Consider the following 24744-nt stretch of genomic DNA (forward strand, 5'->3'; position numbering starts at 1 on the left):
TGGTGTTGGGCTGCTGAGCACGAGGTCGCGGGATCGAATCCCGGCCACGGCGGCCGCATTTCGATGGGGGCGAAATGCGAAAACACCCGTGTACTTAGATTTAGGTGCACGTTAAAGAACCCCAGGAGGTCCAAATTTCCGGAGCCCCCCACTACGGCGTGCCTCATAATCAGATCGTGGGTTTGGCACGTAAAACCCCATAATTTAATTTTAATTGAAATGTAATCCTAAAATCTGAAGGTAAATACAGCATTTCAGCTGTCGTGATGCATTTCATTTTAAATGCATCCGTAAAATTAAAGTCCTCTTCGCCCTACTGGTAAATTCACTGCTTATTCACCTGCACGGGCAGTAGACGAAAGTGAAACGTCTTGGTACATGCGTTAAGTTATGTTAGCTATTACAGTGTTTTCAAAAACCTCTACATTGTACCACATTAACTCGACAGTTCTAACCATAATTTCAGCGACATTGGAACAAACTTTAGCGAAAATGTGACATTTTTATCTCTGTTTAGCGACACGCTAGGAAAACGTTTGCAACACCGACTCCTGCATCACCCTCCTACCAAGATAGTGAGCTAGACAGGGTACCTGGCACACTGTACTACCACCCCAATTTAGCTCACTGTACAATACCACCCTGACAGCCTGGAAGCCCGTCCTGACAACCCACTTCCCATTCCCTCCTGGTATAGAGACACAAGTATATAGTCCATAGCAGAAGTACCCTTCAAAACAACCTAATAACGATGTTTTCAAACAAACAAACGCATAACTCCCGAGAACTGACATGCTACTGTTTTCTTATTCGTTTTCAGGCTATAAAAGAGCTGGATCTTTTCTTAAACCGCGAATGTCATGGTCCGCTTGGCGACCCGCGCTCGCTTCCTGCAATATTAGCGCAGGAAGCGTTTAACAAGGCTTCTGAAGTGCGTCGACAGTGCTGTGGTTCAAGCAGCGAGGCAGAGGCAGAAAAGGTAATAAGCTTGCATACTATCCTCGAGCGTCTCTTGCATATCAGTCTCAAGGAACTTGACAACGTTCTCAACAGAGACGCGTGTAATTCATAAAGAAAGATAATTACGAGACAAGCGGAACGATGAACTGGACAATGCGCATAGTAGCTCAATTTCTTGTTTCATTTTGTTGGCGCAGCTATACAGCCAACAAAATTATGCCATAAGCTTGTAGGTTGCTTCGTGTACTTGTCTGACTAGGGCCAATCATTAGGATAATCGGGATTGTTCAACGTATGCATGGAGCGGAGGGGTGCTTCCCAAGCGACTCCTGATCGCAGAAATCGTCGATGACAAATTGCTGAAGCGCAGTCACGCCAATACGGTAGCGCTAAGCGGTACTCAGCGGTAGTGAACCTGTATAGTATATATAGTATAGTATATGCTCCTAATGCTGCTTAGCATTGTTGTATGGTAATGTTGTATTAGTAAGCAGGGGCATTAAGCGGCCCCTGTATAGAGTAATGCTCCTGCGGAGTGAGAGGTTGGAATCGAGGCGTGCTTGGTAGTACCGAGGTACCACACTCGTCACGGGCTCGCGTACTCACTCGGACTGTTTCACCCGAATAGAGTGACGGCGCAGATGCTTGACATTTCTTATCCACGCAAAGACAGACGTCGAGTCCAGTGACGTCCAATACATGTCGGCTGCCTACGCGAGCAGTAAATAGAGCCAATATATGCAATAGCGGAACCATATGTCAAAAAGCGCAACAGTTAGCCGTGACAGCAAAACAAGCGAGAGGTTTACGAACGACAGAAAATTGGAAGGAGCGTTCTACCTATCTCCGATTAACACTGGCACCGGTAGCGGGAAAATCTGAATCCAATCCATCACTGTAGGGCGAGGGGAAAAAGCATGCGATTTCATTCGTAACGTGATGGCATCGAGAAAAGCTGCATGTGTCCGGAATTTGCGGTGTCGACTCTAGAAATGAGGTGCAAATGGTGGCAACGTCCGTCTAGCGTATTGTTGTGACTTGGGTAGCGTTTGGGCCGGTGATCCTTCAGCCAGAGGGATGAGAACGTCCGGGAGTAAGAGCGATAGAAAAAAAATTTTATTCTACATATTTACGGTGCCTCCAAATATGGAAGCCCACTCTATGGGGGAGCTCTTTGATAGTCTCAGCTCACTACATGTCTGAGCACATATCAGAATACGTCGGCACACCCCACTGCACGCAAGGTGTCTTCTTATAAAACATTCGTCTTCCCTAGTTGACCCGACTAGGGAATCAGATGACCTTGATGCAGCCAATCAGAGGGGTCGTATTGTTCACTGAACTAGGCAGGCATGCAACATCGCCATGACCATTGGAGCCCTAAAGGTCCCACTCTTTAACCTTACAACAATAACGCACTTACTCTCCCTCTCTCACTAGCGACATACCTGTAATCACTAACATGCAGTACTGTAATTATATGTTTTCGACGAGAACACTCACACAACACATAAATGTTTCAAATGCATTGTAGCTGAACAAGGAGTCACAATATGTCGCTGCCAGCGCTCTACAGTCCACGGCTTCCGTAGCCCGGTCATCCATAAACGATAATAAGTTTACGAATAAGCTATATCTCCAGCACGCCCACTATGCAGTGGCGTAGCCAAGAAGTTTTTTTCCGAGGTTGGGGGGGAAGGGGGGGGGGGGGGTCGCGTGGCCTGTGTTTCCCCTCCCTGACTGCTATGTACAGACCACGGTGTAAGATATATACTCTTTAGGTGGGGACACTCGCGAGGCGCGATCGACCAGATAAAGTAGCAACAGCGCGCGTCAATCGGTCAGGTGCCGGCAGCGGATACCTATCGGCGGTACGAGGCAACTTCAAGACAGAAAAGGTTTTATCTACAGTTGCTATAGCAACCGGGCGATTCGCGGGAATCCGAAATGGTTGCGCGACGCGTGAAAGTAGGTCACCGCAGGGCGCGAGGGAAGAGGGCATCGCCTTGACGGAGCAGATACGGCGGCGCAGAAGCGCCGGTTTCTATAGCAACATTAGATAAAACCTTTTCTGTCTTGAATTGCATCGTACCGCCGATAGGTATCCGCTGCCGCACCTGACCGATCGGCGCGCGCCTTTGCTAGTCGATCTCGCCTCGCAAGCAAGCCGAGAAGTGTCCCCACCTAAAGAGTATATATCTTACACCGTGGTACAGACTGACGCTGAAATTCCCGTTCGTGCTTCCGCCCACAGAGTCAAAGAGAGCAGCGAGACATCGTGGACGGAATGATCGGAGTGATTCGAAGGCTGACGGACGGAGTGCTCGGCTACGTGGCCGACTGCGAGGCGTCCGAGGCATCTGAAGCCTTGCGAGATATCGCCGCCGGCATAAGGAACACGTGACTACGCCCACATAGATATGACCTTACAATCGCTCTCAGTATTCATGCGGAACGCACCGGCTCGCGAGTGACACGGCCCCTCGACTGATAAGCCGCAGAGCGTGACGTCACGAGGATGCGACGACGCTGCTGTCACTGTACGCGCAGACAAAAAAAAAAAAAAAAAAAAAAAAAGAAACAAAAGAAAAGAAACGAACGCGCAACTACCGACTCTGCAGCGTGTTTTCTTCTCACGTACTTACGTGTTCTTACGACCTCTCCAGCGGCATCCAGAAACATTCAGAAGGTAAGCGCACTGATGGTGAACCACTGTACAGTGATGACATGCCTGCAGCTGCGCGACACGCTAGCAACTCATAGTGCAGGGGTATTACTCTGGACATTATCAAATTCCACCATGCTGTCGAACTCGACATCTTGTCAGTTATGATTGGCCCAGAGGCCTGCCATAGGGGCTCTCCGATTGGCTCAAAATTCCGCCATTACACAATCCCGACAAAATGGCGGAATTTGACGATGTCCGGAATAGTACCAATGCTGCAAATTTGAGCCTGTTCCTTCACCTTGGCGGTCGCAGAAGGAATTTTCTGTGTAGGAAAATCTACGCACGCACACACAAAAAAAAGCACTGCAATGTGTATAAGGACCAAGTAATCGAAACACCTTTGAAAAAAATATCGAACATTTTGCATACACTTGCATGACAGCATAAAATGCCAGAGGTAATCGGTCACTGGGAAAAAATCCGCCCCCATTCCACAATGGGAAAGCGGATGTACAGCGAAGCTGTTGCCGACGTTAGACAAGCACCACCACCACAAGCGACGTACGTCACGCCCGCACGCACGTGTGCGGAAGTGCAGCGTACATGCTCATTATTCTAGGCGCTCCGCCAAGCGCAAGTGCCTTATTAAACTAATTCAATTTTCTCAAGGTAAATTGCATCAGAAAATTCGTAAAGTACAACTCGCACACAAGCTGCAGACATGATAGCTTCGGACTGTAATTCGAATATACATAGTTTGCACGTGCGTCACTTCCGCACCGGTCCGCGAGCCTGTCCGCCATCTTTAGGCACCTGCGGGCCTGCGGAAGCGTGCTGGGGCAGGCTGCGCGCGCTGACGCGTTGTTGATCCGAAGTTCCTTCTCGCGTCGTGATCATGCCAATCTGCGCGATTTTCGGTTGCCGCACAAGAGGTACCACTGCCGCGAAGCCGAGCTACGCAGAACCGGGCGGCGTATTTCTATTTCAGCCCCCGTACAGCGCTCGACCGCTGGCGCCGCGCTGCGCCGCTCGCGCGTACCATGTTTCTAGCCGCCGCCGTTGGAACGGAGGAGGCGTTGACGGAGAACACGCTGGGTTGGGGGTGACTAGCCTGCTGTTAGGGGATCGGTGGTATTCATAAACGCATCACTGTTTTGATGATCCAAATATAATCTCACTATCAGGGAGGGCGCAGTCTACCTGACTGGAGCAGTATTTTTTTATTTGGGACGCAACCGGGCGTAGGTCCACACCAAACGTAATAACATGGCAGTGCGAACGCACAAGAATGCTGTCGGAGAAACGTCGGTGCCTGTGGCTTTCCCGGATAAATCGGAAGGACCTGAACAACCTGCGTGTCGTCACTTTGTTTCGGACGAGTATATAACACGCCAAAACACTGCACATCACGCATGATCGTAAAAGGGCGGCAGCGAAAGCCCCGTACTGGTTGGTGAGCGCCCGCTCCCACACGCATAGTCGCCTTTACCGCTCTGAAAAACGCCCGTGTACTTGTGTTGTAGTGCACGTTAAAGAACTCTGGGGGGTCAAAATTATCCCGGAACCCTCCACTTCCGCGTGTTTGACAATTAGATCGTAGTTTTAGCACGGAAAACCCCAATTTTGTTTTGTTTTTTAACGGCCTACAAACTGCTTCGCATCGTCATTTCTTGGTATGTGTGCTTCGCTTAGCGATATGCTAAGCAATATTTGAATGTCTGCATGCTCTCAATATAGTGGGCTACTTCTATTTAACGCAACAAAATTCACATGCACGGACCCATGCACCTAACTCTAAACCAAAACTCGCAGAAAGAAACGAACACACGTTTTGAAGCTTGGGGAAAAAGTGCATATAGGTGAACCATTGTGGCAAGAAAGCTTTCCCTGAACGAAGCAGCACAAAAAATACTGAGCCAGTTTTCTCTGCCGCACGCCAAGAAACATATGCTTTCATTGACTCACCTCGCCGAGGACGATGGTAAGACCCGACGACAGGCGCTTCGCTGCAACCTTCCTCATCCAACCGCTCGTGAAGTAATTGTGCGCCTTCAGCGATTTGTAAGCCTTTATTTCGTTCAGCGTGACGTAGCTCGTGGACGGGACAAGATAATAATATCCACGTACAACGTGGCCGGGTGTGTTATCCATGCAGCTAGTATGGGTCCACGCCGTCGCACATTCCGACCTTTTCTTTGTAGCGAGCCCGCGTCGGCCCTACAAGTTCGTCCATGTAGAAAGGGTAAAATTCAGGGCTCCTGACTTTTGCCATCGCAAAGCTTTCACGAAAGCAAACACGCGGCGCTAACACGTAGAAACGAACGCCGAACACAAACGCAGCGGGCCAGCGGCTAGTAGCGAGGTGCCTAGCGATGGCGGACGGTCGGGGCAGGCGGCGGATATGACGTCACGTGCAAACTATGTATACGAGAAAAAGGGCATCGTCACGTGACGATTCGCCTAATGACGTAATCTGATGACGTCAAACGTGACGTTACGCGATGACGTCTTCATCAGGTGACGGTGCCACCCGATGACGTCACGTGATGCCTCTTGGAGAAGCAGCACGCTGCGCGCTTCCCGCTTCTTTGCGCTGTCTCTGGGATCGGCCCACATTTTTGCGTGAGCACCGCGCACGCGGACACGAAAAATCTCGACCAACTAGAGGCTAACAGCTTCGCTGCAAAACAAAGTGCGTCGGGCACAGTAGCAATTCAGCTTAGTACAACGCAGAAACAGTCTGCAGGAGGGATTAGCGGTGCTTCGCGATTGGTGTTTAACCCTCCCTCATCCGACCGTTGTGGCGAGGGTGAGCGCGCGCTCTGTATGAGGAAGAGCGCCGCCATTTCGTTGAAGGAGGAGGAATGAGGACGTAACGACGGGGCTGTTTGGAACGCTGCGTCGCGCCCCGAGAAAGTTCGGTCCGAGACAGACGTTGCAGCAGCGCTTCACGAATAGCTTGAACAGCTCGTTAGAGGATTCTGACCGACGCCGATGTTGCCGACCAATGGCGCCGCCGTGTGCCCGAGACTCCCGAGCAGCGGGGGGCGCGTTTGGCGAGTAAATGAACATACACCTCCAAGTATTGTGTAATAACAACCTAAGCATCTGGGAATTCTAATGTCGTGAAAGTGCGCCGTGCGCGCAGCCGCGTGGTAAAATAGTTCACGGTATTGGTACGCTTTAAATCAAGTGTGAATACTTCCACATACACCTCGTTCATGCAACATGAGGAGCCCCACGTTTTCTTTTTCTTTTTTCTTTTTTTCTGAGAAACCGGTACCCACAGGCAGCTTAGAGATAGGTCCTTTATGGTGATTCAATAGATCCAATCCACATCGCGTCATGGAAACCACCTCCACTCCCTCAACACTGCAAATAAAATCACCCAGCATTCTCGAGCTACATTAGATGACACTAACCTGGCATACACTTCTAGCAAAATTGTTCGCGTCATGTTTTCCCACGCACGCTTTTATTATTAGACTGGTCGCTTAAGAGGCGTTTGGCGGCGCGGATTACCTTTAGCGCCTGGTTCATTCACCGCAGCGTGTCGTTACAGTTCAAAGCGCTCGGAGGAGCTCTCACCTTTGACCTGGGAGTACGGCCGAGATCCGGCAGACTTCTGCTCACGTGAATCAATCTATTGCTCTGTGAGCAGCTGAACGTTTGGCTGGGGCACGGTCTTTCCGGCTCCAATATAGAGAGGGATGCGCATCGTTGCAAACCGAGATGGAGCGCGGTATAAAAGCCATTCATATGTGTTGTAAGGTTCGGCACCATTACAGTCAACTGATAGTAATAGCTTTAAGTCAAAGACATTGAAAACAAAACTGATACATTTTAGTTATAGTCCAATTTAATTTTTGTGCACAATTCTTATTTCCTTATCAGCCTTCAGATGAAGTGTCCACTGCACATAACAAAGCAACTAGGGAGAACATTGTGACTAACATCATTTGAGAACAGAGAAAACCCTCACATTTCGAAAAATCAACGCAAGGATATTCACATCTCAGTGTGCATCATATATATATATTTTTTGACACAGAATAATCTCAACAAAATAAAATAATCAGTTCTACTACCACTCTGTCCATCGTCACTTTCAAATAAAGATGTCATTTGTTCCATTATAAAATGCTTTGGTGCAAAAATATTGAGACCAGGAAACAAAGTTAGCATCAACTAATAGAAAGGGCAATGCAGCTGATGCACTATCAACAATGTTTGAATTGTGCAAGTTGGCAATTTCAATTCTCTATTCCAATTGTTAATTTATTTGAACATGCCTCCTCAGTTGTGACACGTTATATGTAGTGATATCTTTATATAACCTTTATTCTGTTGCAGTTATGCACATGCAACACCTAAGGCACATCTCATGTGCTAATAAACGCACACTTTGAGGCAAGTACAGATGTCATGTGTACTATTCATTAATGTATAATTGCAACAAAACTATCAAGTGGCTTTCGTTCATAAGCTGCTGCACAAATACTAAAAACAGCAAAAGTACTTACTTATCAAATAAGAACCTCATGACAGCACTGCTCATCATTTTTGTGCATGTGAACTCTTTGGTCTGAATGCATTTCTTCAAATACACATTTTTACACTGTGCAGTGAAGTACACATAAATGAAGAAAAAAAAGTGAATATAAAGAAATTGGGTCCGTAATTCATAGGGTAGCAGTCAAACATACTTCTGCTGACTACATGCGGACAGCACTGCCTTGAATGCGAGACCCCCATTTTTGTAAGAAAAACAAAGGAACACAAATATCCAGGATTACAGTGGCTACTGAAATTGAGCAGAAGTAACTTGGATAGCTTGAACAATTAAGCAATTTGTTTTACTTGACTGCTACCCATTTCAAGCCATACACTGTTTCACCAACAAAGTAATTGATGAACTTGCAGCACGAGTCTTTTCTGCCGTGTGCTATAATGTACCATTCTCTGACGAATCGCCTGCACATGTAAACTGAGTCCAGTGTTATAAAACACTGACTCTTTGTGAACAAGGGGACAAAGAATAAAGATAAAATTGTTAATCCTATTGTGACACGTACGTGACCCATCTCTTCTGGATGTTTCTAACCTAACGGCAATATAGGTAAGAGAAAAAGGAGGTGCTCGGCCTCAATCAAGACGCCGCTGGTGCTGTCTGTACTGCGTTTCCGTGTCTGTACATCGTCGGGTCTACAGCAGAGCGGCGGCACGCAAACTGCGCGTACGCGGACGTCCCATCACCGCCACGTGGTCCCTCTTTCAATCACCGCGCCCGCACGCACCGCACCCAGCGTCCGCGATCAACCAAGCAGGACACGTCGCAGGCGGTCGGGGTCCTCTTCCACCGGATCCTGGGCGGACGAAGAGGAGGCCGGAGAGTCGGCCTGCAGCTGCGAGCTGCAATGCGCCGAGCAGAGGTACTGCAGCAGGGGCAGCCGGTACTTGCCGCAGAAGTCCACGAACTGGATGCGCTCCACGTGGCTGTCGAAGTAGACGCCGCCGCATTGCGGGTTGACGCAGTGCTGCGCCGATGCCAGGTACTCGCGCACGCTGGCCGGCAGGAAGGCGCTCGCCTCCTGCGACTCGTGCAGGCCCGCGCGGATCGCGCAGCGGGCGGCCAGCTCGCGCAGGCTGGGCGCCCGGTACGTGAGGTCGTGCACGAAGCGGCCCACGAGCGGGTTGCCGCGCAGGCTCAGCTCGACCAGCTGGCCCAGGCGCACCAGTCCGGGGGGCAGCGTGCGCAGCCGGTTGTCGTGCAGCGCCAGCGAGCGAAGGCTGCGCAGGTCGGCCAGCGAGGCCGGCACGCTGGCCAGCCGGTTGCCGCTCAGGCACAGGCTACGCAGCCGCCATAGCCGACCCAGAGAAGCCGGCAGTTCCTCGAGATGGTTGCCGCCCAAGTACAGAGCTTCCAGGCTGCACATGCGAACGGGAGCAGAAGTACGCGCGGCCATTTTGTGAGGAGTTTCTTGCCGCACAACGCCGAACAATGCGGTGCGCTTTTAACGCGACAGCGTTAAGGGACCCGTGTCGCAGAAAATTTGGTGTCGGCGCCGCCACATGATGAGCGAAATTTTTCGTGTATATATATATATATATATATATATATATATATATATATATATATATATATATGTGTGTGTGTGTGTGTGTGTGTGCGTGTGTGTGTGTGTGTGTGTGTGCGCGCCACGCCTTCCTATATGATATGCGGTATATGCGGGGTTATTGCCACACCATTCTATCACTAAAATTGCTCATACCTTGGCTTACACTTTTTCTTGGCACCCATTGCCTAAGAGTTCTGCTGTTCTATTGAGAAGTCACGATCAGCCAATGGCACGGTCGTGAAACTAAAAAAAAAAAGGGGGGGGGGGGGCATGGAGGTTCTAAAGCATCTTTATAACCTCCGTGTCCAACGTCCTCAAGGGGATGGCGCTGGCAAACAGATGCGGGAGAGCGAATCAGTTGGCAAATAACCTATGCATACATACGCCTCCCTCCCCCCAACAATGATAGGCAAGCTTCACCGTCAAATTATCTTTATAAATTTATCAGGCCCACACGGAGTACTTGATCTGAAGATGTTTTTTCCATACTTGGCTGCTATACGGCATCGCGTTTCACGCGGACATCTCGTGTGCTTTGCAGCTCCGGCGCGAACACTCAAGATGCATCAACAGTCAAGGTGCACCAACAAGCCCACATCGCCACCCTTTTCTAATTATGTTTATATCGCATATTTGGGCACTATATCCATTTCCAAAAGTCCTCTCATATCGTAACATTCGAAATATGCACTGTTAATTAAGCTTGCGATTCGAAGCTTTTACGTGCTAAGAAAGCGAAAAACAAAGCCCCATCTTGTGCTCATACTTAATATGGTCGACGCGCGACCCAATGCCGCGATTCCTTTAAGCGGATAGCTGATAAGCACCGATCAACGCTGGCACACTCAGATAAATGCGGGCGGCGCAGAGTGAGCGAACACGAAACATACCAAGCCCCGGATTATCATATCACCAGCTTACGTCACGCCTCCGCGATGCGCAGTTTCGCAAAAGGAAGGAGACGAACTTTACCACCTACCTCCAAAACGGACTGGTCTTGGATAGGACTACCTCGATTGCGCAGCATAATCATTCGCCCTTAACAAATACGATGCTACTCGGGCTCCCCCTTTCGCGCTCACCGCATAAAAAAAACTTTGCCTACGATACTGGTCATATTACAACGCAATACATCTTTCATTAGATCTGCAAAGTGTGCTATCAATTAATGTTTTGTGTGTGACACACACTCACACAACTGCAAGAAGCCAGCAGACAATGAAATCATGGAAAGCAATGGTTTATTGGCCATTTGTTGCACCGAAGACCACATACTGCGTCACGTCTGCGGTTTAGTGGGTGTGACACATCCACTGTTACGGCCATCCTTGGCGCTGGGTAAAGCTCCCAAGGCTAGGTTTACACCTATACACGTAAATACCTCACGAAGTGGACAGACGGACGGACGGACAAACGCCGTCGTAGTTCAATTGGTAGAGCATCCCACGCGTCAGGCTGGAGTTGTGGGTCCGGTTCCTATATCGGCCGCAAATGTGTATTTTCTCGCACTTTCATTTTCCTCATACTAAACTAAATATATGACGTCTATCGTAATTTAACCATCATCTTCTTATTGTCTGCTATTGGCTTCTTACGGTCGTTACCAAAAATCGGCTGAGCCCCCAATGGATCTGAGTATTCGCCCACAAAAACGTACCACACGCATGGGTTATTAAAAAGCACATGCGTGGTACCTGTTGAAGTGGACGAGTCTCAACACTCGCACATATTGCGCAGCGCTGCCTGCACCTTGGCTAACGCCAACATTCTCAAATCGCCGCCAGCAGATCGAAAAAAAGAAAGAAAGAAAACTGAAGATATTCATTATTATTGTATTCATAGTAAATATTCGCGCGTTTCCGTCTACTTAAAAATGCGAAGCAAGCATAAAATTCCAATGCGCTTACTATTATTTTCCAAACATATATGTTCGAACTATAGGGAATGAAGAAACAGCAAGCTTTCTACCAGTCTGTGCGCGTGCTCGAGGGCGCACACAACATCGCACATCTTGAAACAGAGTGCAGTGTTATCAGGTGACGACGATCATTGCTGCAATGCCAACACACACAACACGCGAAGTACTCCAAATACGGGGGGTGTGTGTACTGCAACCTGGACCAGAGAGTGTGCGACGATTGCCTCGCGCGTGGCCGAGTTTCCATGACCCTGACGCTCGACGACGACGACGCACGGCACATCACGTACGCAGCGGCCATGTAGAGTTTTATCGGAGAGCTGGTAGAGTGAAAGCTGTCGCTGACACGCGGCGTGATTGCTTACCGGCTTCATTTTGGTGCAGAGCCAAGAACGAGGTTTAAGCATCTAATTTCTTCCGTCACGGCACAATAGATATGCCAGGTGTTTCTTGTTTGTGTTATCTTGACCGAATTTCATAAAAAATCACCCGTAGCAGACAGCACAACTCTGCTCCTTGAGCTGTATTACTCCAAGAAGCATACATTACTTAAATGTGAAGTCGAAATACACGACCGAATAAGTGCCTAAATTACTAATTATTGTTTTTACTAGTTACTTTAGGGCACATATTACAATTTACGAAATAGAGCGCACGAGTTCGCAAAGCACATCCACTAAGAATGAATTCCGGGGCTGACATCAGTTTTCAAGATGTGCGTTACGATGAGGAGGGCAGTGTGCATCATCGTGTGATTCTGTTACACAATTTAAGAAGCCTGTTCGCGATGTTACTTCGGCTATTGAACAATTTTTTTGTCATGTTCTAATGTACAAACCCATTGATTTATTTTTAGTCTCACTGCTTTTGAGTAAATGTATGGGTGGAGGGACCTTAGTCAGGCAGAGTTCATCTGCCTTTAGTCCTTTCAAACCAGGTAATGTATCTCTGAATAAACTGAAATAGTGGGACGAAATGCACTGGCATACCAGTTAAACTTAAAGCCCCTCTATTCTTTAGTTAAACTTGTCCCGCCCTGCTTTGGAAGACGCTCATTGGGTAAATGTTAGCGGGACGACTGCGCCTTCCAGCCGCAAGTTCGACAGCACTTATTTCAAATATATAGTGCTAGTTTCAACATTCATTCCAAGCGGACACGCCTTGACAACTTGCCGGCTTCAATTCAACAATCGCAACGTGATTTGGGCCATTGACTCGAAATTTCTATTTGAATTCGCTGCCTCTACGCCCATCCCACCGACAACGAACGCCATTTGTCATGGTCTGTGTGGCGTCGGGAAATGCTGGGGGGGGGGGGCACCGCTGTGTCGTATCGGGTTCGATCGCGATCGAAAGTGCTCCATGTGAAACACGTGTAAGACACAGAAATGCTCTCAGTAGACAACCGTTGAACTGATGTGAATAAAATGCGTTGCGTCTAAGAGAGAAATCTGAATTCTACTAACCGGGAAGCAAACATTTTGATTCAGAGCTGCCAATTTTCGCCAACATTTAGCAAGTTTTAAAAAATATGACAAGTACAAGGTTAGCATATCCGTAACTGCGCACACACACAAAAAAAAGGTGAGGTTCTTTACACAGCATTTGTTAGAGCATTTAAAGCGGCCGCATGTGATAACTTTAGAGATTACGTGAAGTTGCAGAATTACAACACTGGGTTTTGCAAGAGTCCTACCCACAAGTTAGTGGTATATTTAAAGCAATGTATAATAGAGAAGTTTTGTCCGCTTTAGATGTCTCAATGACAGCAGCTTAGATCATTTTTCGACCGTTTTTTATTGCTTATTTAAAGAGTTCCGAACTTACTTTTTCGGTTATTCTTTTTCTTCTTTCTCGATTTTCAAGAAATTTTGTGAAAGATATCAACGGCCTAAATGAAGACACTACTCCTTACAGTCGATAGGTTTTAACATTTACATATAAATGCAACAAACCTCATAATTGGTGCAGTTGATGCCGAGATATACTATTTCTCCGTTCCCGTGTATTTAGACATGAGCTCATGAGGTAAGGCTTGCTAGTTTAGAGTTGTATAGCGACTACTTTAAAGCTGAATAACATTGATAATTATCAATACATTTACTGCGATTTTTCATGTAATTAATGTCCACCTCCTCGAGTAATGTACCACACGCCGTAGAATTGTGCTGTCAAGGCAGGTAAAAAAGAATAGCAACAAGAAAAAGAATAAAAATACTTGTTATACTGGTCATTTTGGCACAGAACTAGCGATTCCTTTAAAGAAAAGATGAAACAGCTGTTGCATCAGAGATATAAAGGCAATTATCTCCGGTAGCACATTATGGGCGCCGATACGGACATTAGAAATTGTGTAATCATCATGGAATAACAATATAAATTCACTGATTGAATTTCTTAATTATTTCAGGGCACATGTTGCGATCGCGGAATTTCAAACCGGTCAGTGCTTAAGTTTAGTATACTGAGACTAACACCGGTTTAAGATGTCCGTCTCCGAAATTTGGCCCAAAATGCTGCTCTACATAGTTTCCGCCCTCAGTGCGGAAGGAAGGCTTTCCGGGAAATAAATGATCAACAGAACACCGACTGACATTTCGCTGCAAGTTTATCTGAAAGCTAGTCACTGGATTATGGATACCAGCTATATGTGATCAAACACTGAGCCCTCATTGGGTTCAATTCGGCGATTGCAACACGTGCCACAATGCAATTTAAAATTACAGCTTTTCCACGGCCAGTTTCGGTTTCGTTTCCAAGGAAGATACTGCGATGTGACGTCATGACATCGTGTGTGGTCACGTATGAGCAAGACATTGCTACGTTTCGGTGCTCGTTCCGGCTCGCTCGGACGCCTCGTGTGCTGCTACTCGGTGTGAGGGCCGAAGTAGCAGCATAGCACACGACCGAGCGAGCGAGTGTCAAAACGTAGCAATGTCCTGCTCTCACGTGACCACACGTGTCATGACATCACAACGCAGTAGAAACGAAACCGAAACTGACTGCAGAAAATATATTTAATTACGGCGCTGTTAGGCAAACATAAACGCCGTTTAAAATACAGCTTTATAGTGTAGTTCACCTATAAACCCTTAAATTAGTTTATCTTCCCCGCGACACACTAGAGGTGTGCTGGACAGGCGTGCGGAACGGGCAAATGTGCCACGCCGAGGTATGCAGGCTTCAATGACTCTTTCGAGAGTACATAGTGAAGTAGTACTTCAAATAAACCTGAATCAATATATTCCCACTTCTGCATAACCTGTATTTTGCTGTGGGTCAATAAAGTTTACCTTTACAGCAGTGTGAGCAATCACACATCCGACCCACATAAGGGACTTGCACATTCTTCGTATCTAGCATCACTTGCTCAATGATCATTTGATATACCCCAAGCACTCATCTAGTCCCAGCAATTTATTCAGAAGCAACATGTCTTGAATAAGTGAGACCCATACGGGGTGGGCATACACCAAACATACAAGGGCACAAAGCTTGTAAGAGCTGTTTGCCACTGGCTGACCACCTTTACTAATAATATGTTAATGCAGTTGACTTGCATCTGCTCTTTGCGAACAGTTCTAGTGCAATACATTTTTTTGTGAACACCAGGCCTACAAGATTGCTCAAATCAAGGTCAAGGATGCACTGAGTGCTGTGCCCTTACCACCCTATCTACATTGAATGACAATGCAATATTCAGCAGTTGAAAGGTTTGTTTCTACTAGTACTTCTAAGACATAAATGTTCCCCCTGTTGTTAGTGCCTATCACAGCAAAGAAAGAGCAACTATTGTTTTTGTATCATCCCTCCACAAAAATTATTTTCCTTCGTGATACCCTTTATTTCATGTCTTCCTTGCTGCTAGGCTTTCTCCTGTGACATGGCTGTAGTCAAATATGCATAAATAAATAATTGAATAAACTGCAAACTTTGCAATGCTTAGAGGATTTCACACTAACAAGTTCAGTTATGTTTCCAGTTGCTTCAATAATGATTCTCTCATTTGGAAGAAGGCAATGTGAGAGAAAATTTTTCAGAATTTCATGGAACAAGAGAAAGAGGAGTAAATTATATTGTGATGAGCATCTATGTGGACATGGTACATTTTAACAATATCTGGGTGGCCCTGGAGAGATACACTCTGCATTTCTTTTTTTGTCATCTTTAAAGGAAGGCAGTAACACAAAAACCTAACACTTGCAACACAGATGCTTCTTCATAACATGTTTGTAATCACATTGCTGCAGTAGTGAGGGCAGAAAATAGACCCAGATAATTCGAATTGAATGAGACAAGATAACTAATTGTAAGAATTTACTTTTTTTCTGCTCTGCAAGATGTACAAAAGGGCTCAGAAGGTTACACAACAACCAAAATTAGATTGTTTCATTGTCAAAATGCTACAGTAGCTAATGGCTCTTGAGAAACTTATTATGAACAGCTTCATTTCACTAAAGTGAAGTGATATGGAATCCAACGCCTTAAAAATCTGAAAGTATACCCAAGCTTAGATTGTTTTCATTGATATTGGATGTACTCAGTGCTGCTAATGTGAACCGAGTACTTTTCGATCAACAATGCAATACAATAAAATTTAATTATATTTTCAGATTTTACAAGCCAAGAACACAATCTGAATATGAGGCACACCGTAGTGGAAGGCTCCGGAACAATTTTCACCACCTGGGACTTATATGTGCACCTAAATCTAAGTGCAAGAGTGTTTTTGCCTTTCGCTCCCATCGAAATAATGCACTTCCAAAATTTTTATGACATCATATATAAGCAGAAGAAAAGCCTCTGCTGAGTGCCAGTGCATAATACACTGCCCCAAGCTTGGCTTTACATAAATAAATGCACGTTCATGCTTTGTAGCAAAATAAGCGACAAGTTGCAAAACCTAGGAGAACATTATACAAGTTTCAGTTTTTTGAGCACCATGTTGCCAAACTGCAGTGATATAATGTCAAAGAAGCAAAATGCACAATGAAAAAGCAACCTAATGTACAAAGAATAGGCTAGCTACCTCATTTATGAACACAACTTTAAAGGGGCTAAGACATCAAATCTGTGGCTTGCACGTTCTTTGTTTCAAATGTTTCTTGTTGCTAAAGGAAGCATGATACACGCTCAAAGGTTCATATATTCTCGGTAAATAATTTCATATCACATTATTTATATGAACGATTTTCCGTTTCGGTTTCTGGCGCCGAGTTGGACCGTGCGTCACTGTCTAGGAAGCTTGGTCACGTCTCGGTCACTGTCTAGGGCTTGGTGGCTGCACCAAGACACTGTCGTCTAATCCACTGGTTTTCGCCATGCAGATGATCACCGCTGCCCCTTCGCACGTGCTGCTGCCCACACTGGCGGCTGCTTGTTCCAGGCCTCCCTCGGAGCAAGCGCCCTTTTGCCACCGATTTTCGGATCAGCGGGGCGTCGCACATGACTTCGCCTTTCCGGATACCCGAGCGCTGCCAACACAGCAATGGGTGCTCGATTCATCGTGGGTTCCTTCATCGACATCGACGCTCTCCAGCTTGTCAACTATAAAGCACAGCCTACCACTCCGGCTGCTTTGTGGGCTTGGTGGCTGCGCCACGACACTGTCGTCTAATCCGCTGGTTTTCGCCATGCAGGTTGGTACAAGGCACAGCCTTTTTGCTAAGGGGTGCAGCGACTATTGTCTGGTGCAGCTTCCGAGCCCCCATTGCTGCCTTGCTCTTATTGGTGAATGTGTCGGAGTGATTTGCCGCTTACTAATACTCTCTGGCAACGTTGAAACTAACCCCGGACCCAACACGAACAATGTGTTCAAAGAATTGCAAAAGATTTCAGCCAGTCAGAAAACACTAATCAGTGAAGTTCAAGGCTTTTAAAAAGTCAGTCTTTAAATGCCGATAAGGTTCTAATGGACTTGAACAAACGAATGACTGAACTGGAATATCATTACCAGGCCATGATACCCCTTCAAAATGAATTAGAAGCTGTCAAATGTGCCGCTGATCAAACTGCCAGCCTGGTATCCGGCCTCGAAAATTGCCTAGACAATGCAGACAATCGGTCCCGAAGGAATAATTTAACTTTCTATGGTCTTCCTGATAATAACCCAAAAGAAACCTTAGCACAATCAGAAAAGCTGGTCATTGATGAAATCGCAGATACCATGAAGATACACCTTGAGTACAAAGATATCGAACATGCTCATCGCCTTGGTCACTATTCACCTAACCGGCACCGTCCCATCCTTATCAAATTCGCATCATATAAAACGAAAGAATCAGTCCTGTCTAATGGCTGCAAACTGAAAGATACAAATTATAGCGTGAGCGAAGATTTTTTACCCGCAGTTCGGAATGCCCGCAAACATCTTATTGCCTACGCTAAAAGTCAATCCTATGCCTTTTTCCATGCGTTTCAAGACGCTCGTTATGGGTTCCCAGCACTATGAATATGACGAATCGACAAAATCTGTGAAAAAGATTCAATAGCGAAAAATACTCATTGCGAAAAATACGTGCAGTTAATAACTGCCCTTCCAGCCCTAGGAAGAACATTTCCTTATCTGTAATTGTTTACACTAATGCCTGCAGTTTCCTTCCCAAACGTGACGCAATATCAAATCTCGTGACGTCATCTAACAGCAACTTGCTAGTTCTAACGGAAATGTGGCTTACAAGTGAAATTAGGGACGAAGAAGTAGCCCAAGACTTGCCAAACTTCGATGTTTATCACTGTGACCGTCAAGGGGCACGCGGGGGTGGAGTTCTTATTGCTTGCAGTCATTAATTATCCTGTACACCAATTATTATTTCTTCCAACTTAGAAATACTATGGCTTCTTATTCGGTCTTCCCCTCGATGTGTCATTCTACCAGTAATCCAAACTTCTCATCAGAACTTGACAGTACTTTATGCCAGATTACAGCAAGCCATCCTAACGCTCACATACTTCTGTTCGGTGACTTCAACTTCCCCATTATTAATTAGAACAACCTGACTTCCGCAATAAACAACGGAGAGGTGAAAGACTTTGTCGACATCTGTTTGAATTTTAACTTATCGCAGCTTATCTCAGAGCCGACACACGTAACGCGCGACTGCGCAAGCATTTTGGACCTTATACTTACTAACCATCCAGAGACGTTATCATCGGTTACCTACCTTCGTCCTATCAGTGACCACAGTGTAATTCATGCCACATTTGACTTTGCACCAGCACCACATATTCTTTCTAGCAAAACTATCAACCTATATGATAAAGCAAACTTCGAAGCTATAAATGAAAAATTGTGCACTTTTTTACCAGTCTTTAAAACCTCATTCAATGAACGATCTGTTCAAGACAACTGGGAACTGTTTAAAAATAAAATGAATGAACTAGCAAACAAGTATATTCCAAAAACAACATTCCGTGCGAATCATCAGAACCCCTGGTTTAATAACAATCTAAAGAGGTTGGAAAATAAGAAAAAAAGACTTTTTTGTAATGCCAAGCAGAATACAAGCCCAACTACACCCGAAAAATACTACGCCGCTGAGAGGGAATACTTACATGCTGTCCGCAATGCCAAATGGTCCCTTTTCAATAATGACTAACCTAAAATGTTAACAGACAACCCCAAGAAATTTTGGAAAGTTATGAACCCAGGCAACACACGCACTATAACTCTTGTTAATGCTACGGGGGAAATCATGCCTGAAACTGAGTGCGCACTCATATTTAACAACGCATTTTTGTCAGTATTTTCTAATGATAATAATGTTCCATTGTCTAATGTCCCCTGCAACATAGCTTCTAGCATGCCGGGCGTGGTGTTTTATCTTGATGGTGTTTTGCGCATTATTGAAAACCTTAAACTCATCCTCATCAGGTATAGATGGTATAAACTCTAAACTGCTAAAAAATACAAAATATATTTCTTCATCATTTTTGTGTGTTATATTCTGCAGTCACTTTCTACGGGTTCCATGCCTCCCGACTGGAAGGTGGGGAAGGTCATTCCCATCTACAAGTCTGGTAATAAGAACTCACCGCTAAATTATCGACCCATCTCTCTAACTAGCCTTCCATGCAAAATCATGAAACATGTGATCTACTCCCTGATCATGAATCATTTGGACGCCAATCAATTTTTTTCATTCGGCACAGCATGGGTTCCGTATGGGCTTCTCTACCAAAATGCAACTAGCTTTGTTTCTACACGACTTGCATATAAACCTTGACTCTAACCAACAACATGACGCAATTTTTCTGGACTAAGAAAAGGCCTTTGACAATGTTTCTCACCGCCACTTACTACTAAAGCTTTCTTCTATGAACTTACACAGTGACGTACTCGAGTAGCTCGAAGCATTCCTTACCGATCGCTACCAATTTGTTTCTATAAATGACAAATCGTCCACTCTTCTCCTGTAACTTCTGGTGTCCCACAGGGATCAGTTCTCTGTCCTCTTTTTCATTTATATTAATGATTTACCCCTACACGTATCTTGCAAGATACGAATTTTCGCCGATGACAGCGTGATTTACTATCCAGTTTCTAATGCTACTGACGAAAACACCTTACAACAAAGTCTTAGCAATGTGCAGTCTTGGAGCGAACATTGGCTGATGACTCTTAATCCCAACAAATGTAAACATATATTTTTTACCCGCCGCCGTAACCATTTCCTGTCCTCTTATACAATAGTAAACGTTCCCATAGAATCAGTAGAATCATTTAAGTACTTGGGCGTCACACTTTCATCAGCTAACAGAACTTTTGACTTCATGAAACGACACTTGCGTGACGCCCCGCAGAACGTAAAACTCCTAGCTTTCAAATCCCTTATCAGACTGAAAGTTGAATACGCATTACCCATCTGGAATGCATATCAAGTCTATCTTGTTAATGCGCTCGAGTCGTTTCAAAACCGCGTCATCAGATATATCCATTCATCCTACTCATATGACGTAAGCGTATCATCCTTAAGAGAAAAATCTGATCTACAGCCCCTTGCACGTCGCCGCGCTACAGCCAGCCTTTGCCTCTTTCATAAGTTCTTTTACAGTTCCCTAATTCACGAGCCATATATCACACCACCCGCACGCATATCGCTACGAACTGGGCACCCATTACAAGTCCTACGACCACGCTACCATACAACTACTTTTTTTTCGTCTTTTTTTTCTCACACAGCATCACACTGGAATGTCCTTCCTCACCACGTCGCTGGAATAATTTTCCCGACATCGTTCTTAGAAAATGTGTCTTTGTTGGCTGAAAAATAATCTGCTTTTTTCAAGCGTCATTTTTCCCCCCTTCTTTCTGTTTTTATGCACTTGCGAAATGTAGCTTTCTTGTACAGCTTTTCTGAATACCTGTGTTTCTGTTGCATTATCAACTGTATCCACCCCTTATGTAATACCCCTAGCAAAGGGGTCTTTAAGGAAATAAAACTGAACTGAACTGAAAGCTGTGACGCACGCACTGCAGCATCGTTTGCTCTCGCACACACATTCTGTACCAGCGCAGGCAAACAAAACCACGTCGACAGTTGCCATGGCTAACTGCGGCAGCTCCGATTCCGGCTCTAAATCTGCGTCCAATGCGGCTCACTGCACTCGACTTGAGGCTTTCTAGGCTAGCCAGTGCTGTGGATCACCGCTCATCGTACGTCACTCTAGTGTGGTATGACGTCCCTAAAGCTTTCGTTACTCTTGGCACAGTGACACTCTAACACAGTGACGTCAGTGTCAATCGCGCTAGCGATGGGTCTCTATTGCAAGAACAAGCATTTAGGCACTCTTCGGAAGCGAATTAAAATATATTTTAAACGTTTTCTGTCTCCAACACTTCATGTTGAGTGTCCCTGCATACAGAGAAAGCCTACAGCAGCCTTTTTATAGCCTCAAAATATGGCGCCTCAACCCCTTTAAGGAAAGCCTATGCATTTACAGCTGTTTGAGGTGGTCAAAAGTGGTGTATCAATAATGCAGCCTGTTGCAGTTCGCACAAAAGTTATCTTGTCAGGCCTGCAACAAAACTTCATTGCACTGATGGATTCTGAACATGCAGTCTGCCAAACCTTTGCTTGTTGCTTTAAACACAAAGGATAACTGCGCATGCCTTGAATGATAAAGAGTGTTTACAAGCCATTGCATTTTCTCTTGTCTAAGGTCACTTCAGTTGTTTACACTTCACCTCATGTGACACACCTAAGCACCAGAAGAATCAGGACTAAGAGCGTACAAATCTGCATTTCATTCTCTTTCAAAGGCAAAAAAAAAAAAAAAAAAAGTAATTGCTGCCGCGTGAGGTATCTCTGCCGACGCAGTGCAGGCCACTTTTGTAAAGAAACGTTATCACAGCAGCTTGGAGTCAGTGCTGTACATAAAGTTTCCTACTGAGGTGATGAAAGGTACTCAATGTGGTGAAAACAAAATGCTGCCTTTAAGTACAGTTGGAGGACATTTTCAAAGCATGAAAACTTCAGGGAACACGTTATGTAAAAACCTTATTAATTACTGTCATGGTACACTGCACGAAATGACTTGTACAGACCAAGTAACATGTTCATATGATTAATACATTATATTGTCCGTTCACGCTGCACGCTGGCTTTTCAGCGCTCGTGAAACAAGAGGGCGTCTCGTCTATCAGAACTACTGCGCACGGCGTGTTGGCACCTGCTATGCACCTGCCAAGAAAAACACACGCGGCCGCCGAGTATGGCTGAGTCGAGAGGGCGCTATCATCACTTTCACTTGCGTCATCGCATTGCAAGTAGCATTATAATGAGTCAAAGATGACAGCTGACGCTGCGAAGCGGTAGTTACCTGAGCATGTTTCCGACGCAGTCCGGTAGCTGATTTAGCATGTTGCCTCCCATGTAGAGTTGGCGCAGTTCGGTAAGCTGCGTCAGCTGATCGGGCAGTGTGGTAAACTGGTTGCCCGACAGGTTGAGCACCAGCAGTGGCGCCGGCATCTGTTTAGGCAGCTCGTTTAGCCGATTGCCCCGCGCCAACAACACGCGCAAAGAAGGGCACGGTAGCTGTTCGCCCAGGCTGGTCAATCCGTTGTTGCTCACGTCTAGCGTGTGCAGCCGTAGTCCCAGGGGCGCCAGGGCAGCCGACGGCAGCCTCTCCAGCCTGTTGCGCTCGAGCCGCAGCGACCGGGGCGCCGTGCCATCGTCCTCTTGCGACGCAGCTGCTTCCGACAGTCGTGACTCCAAGCTTTCTGCGTTCAATTCCTGCCCAGACAGGTCCACCACAGGTGGTGGCGACTCGTCAACGCCCCAGTCGACAGCCATCTTCGCATGAGGCGCCGTCGAGGCAGGCGTGATGAGACGTGATGGGAGCAAGATTGGCAGAGAGCGGGGTGACGTTCGCTGACCTCAAGATTACGTCACTTGTCATGAGGGCTGTCCTCCTTTCACCTTTCCTATGCGCGCGCGTTTCAAAGTCCAGTCTCGCGTCCATAGCAAACACGTGCGCATCGCCGCGCCTTATCACCGCCTTTATTTATTTTCTTTTATGTTCCTAAGAGTCTTCCAGCGTCAGAATACAGAGCAGCTGTCAGGTTCCGCTCCGTCTCAGCTTGTCCACGCAGGCATTAGAAGGAATAACAGACGCGCATTGTCCTGCGCGTCTGTTAGAAGGAAACTTTTATTTTCACATAGAATGTATATTATTCCTTGTATATCAGTGTCATGATACTTTTTTGACAAGCTGTATTTCCACAATGGTGTTAATCGCTCTTCTCTGGGGTACACTTTACTCGTGTTTACGTCATCTTCTTGCCTTATGAACGTTTGTTCTTGGCAGAAGCAAGATTTTAAAAATAACAAAAAGGGCATGCGTTGTGATTGAAATGTTTCACAACTTTTGTCTGCGCGTTACAATTGATTCTAAAAAAACTGTGGCTCCAATCACGCTGTGAAGGTGGTTGGACAGGGAAGCTGTAAACGACACCCACAACGATTACCCATTGTGACGTTACTTGAATTAACACACGTGGCTCTACAAACAGTGCAATCAGAGACAAGTGAAATGTACTTAACCACACCCTTTATTACTTCACGACATTGTATTCACGCTGTTCTTCTGGCATCTTTGCTTTCCGTGGTCTATCCATGGTAGCCTGGAATGAACTGAATGAGTTGTTAGACCGTGGTGACGTCACTACGTGATTTCTGTGCTGTTGGCTACTTTTCCACTCGGAGTAGCTTATGCAACCGTAATCTTTACTGGGAAACACACGCGGGAGAAGGAACGTGCTTCGCATTATTCGCAGATGTCATTAGCATGCGCATACATTATACGGTTTGCACTTCACACGAGGTTTTGAATGACGTCAACCCCTCTCGAAGCAGTTGCAAACCTAATCTTTACCTGAGCGCGTCGGAGGGTGTTGCCATTGTTCACACGCGCCTTATCCATCATGTGGTTTTTGCTTGTTGAAAACGAGTGCCGAGCTGTATGCTGTGAAACCATCATTTTTTTTCTTAAGTTCCCTCAGCAATTTGGCCATTATGGACGCCTTTCTTACTGTTATAGTTTTTATTAGTTATTACAGTTAGCACGAAAGTCGTAGGCTCGGTTTGAGCAGTGAATTAAATTTTATGCGTAAGTGTCAAATGACCCATTGAGCGACATGCAGCTCCACTAACGTGAAATCTGGGGAGGTGCGAAACATGCAGCGATGCACCGCTCATGGGCTCATACTGCCTTAAGCAATGGCTCACAACCCCGTAAACGCGGCCTCCCCAATACGACGACAGAAGAGTAGTGAAATTCTACGCTGGAATAATGAGCGGCAACGCAGCCAGCTGTGGAAGACGCCGAGCGCGTTTTTTGCTTACGCCAACGACACGAAAATTTCCTTGGCTGGTAGAGGTATACAGCTTCGCCGCATAAAATTGTGAGGAATAATTTAGCTATGAACATAACACCTGGTTTGAGCAAGCTTGGTGGTTGAATAGTACAGCATCTACTTTGCATATGCTGCACTAACATATAGCATACATATACATATGTGAGGGACGTCAAGGCGACGATAAAAATTCGCCCTATATAATTGCTAACAATTACATACA

General features: G+C 46.0%; 1 protein-coding gene across 1 annotated transcript; it reads right to left on the reverse strand.

Annotated features, from left to right (window-relative positions):
* Positions 1 to 7486: 7486 nt before the first annotated feature.
* On the reverse strand, positions 7487 to 23031 carry LOC119434649 (leucine-rich repeat-containing protein 58). The gene is made up of 2 exons (XM_037701746.2): positions 22487 to 23031; positions 7487 to 9556 (listed from the first exon to the last, which is right to left on the reverse strand). The coding sequence occupies exons 1-2, from the start codon at positions 22957 to 22959 to the stop codon at positions 8944 to 8946; spliced, it is 1086 nt and encodes a 361-aa protein (XP_037557674.1). The 5' UTR covers positions 22960 to 23031; the 3' UTR covers positions 7487 to 8943.
* Positions 23032 to 24744: the final 1713 nt, after the last annotated feature.

This window comes from Dermacentor silvarum, unplaced genomic scaffold, assembly GCF_013339745.2.
Source record: "Dermacentor silvarum isolate Dsil-2018 unplaced genomic scaffold, BIME_Dsil_1.4 Seq14676, whole genome shotgun sequence".
NCBI lineage: Eukaryota > Metazoa > Arthropoda > Arachnida > Ixodida > Ixodidae > Dermacentor > Dermacentor silvarum.

Excerpts from the sequence above, each read along its gene's own strand:
- LOC119434649 (XM_037701746.2), bottom strand. The coding sequence starts at position 22,959 with ATGGCTGTCGACTGGGGCGTTGACGAGTCGCCACCACCTGTGGTGGAC. Across the intron at positions 9,557-22,486 it reads TGCGTCGGAAACATGCTCAG|CCTGGAAGCTCTGTACTTGG; the intron begins GTAACTACCGCT and ends TCGCATGTGCAG.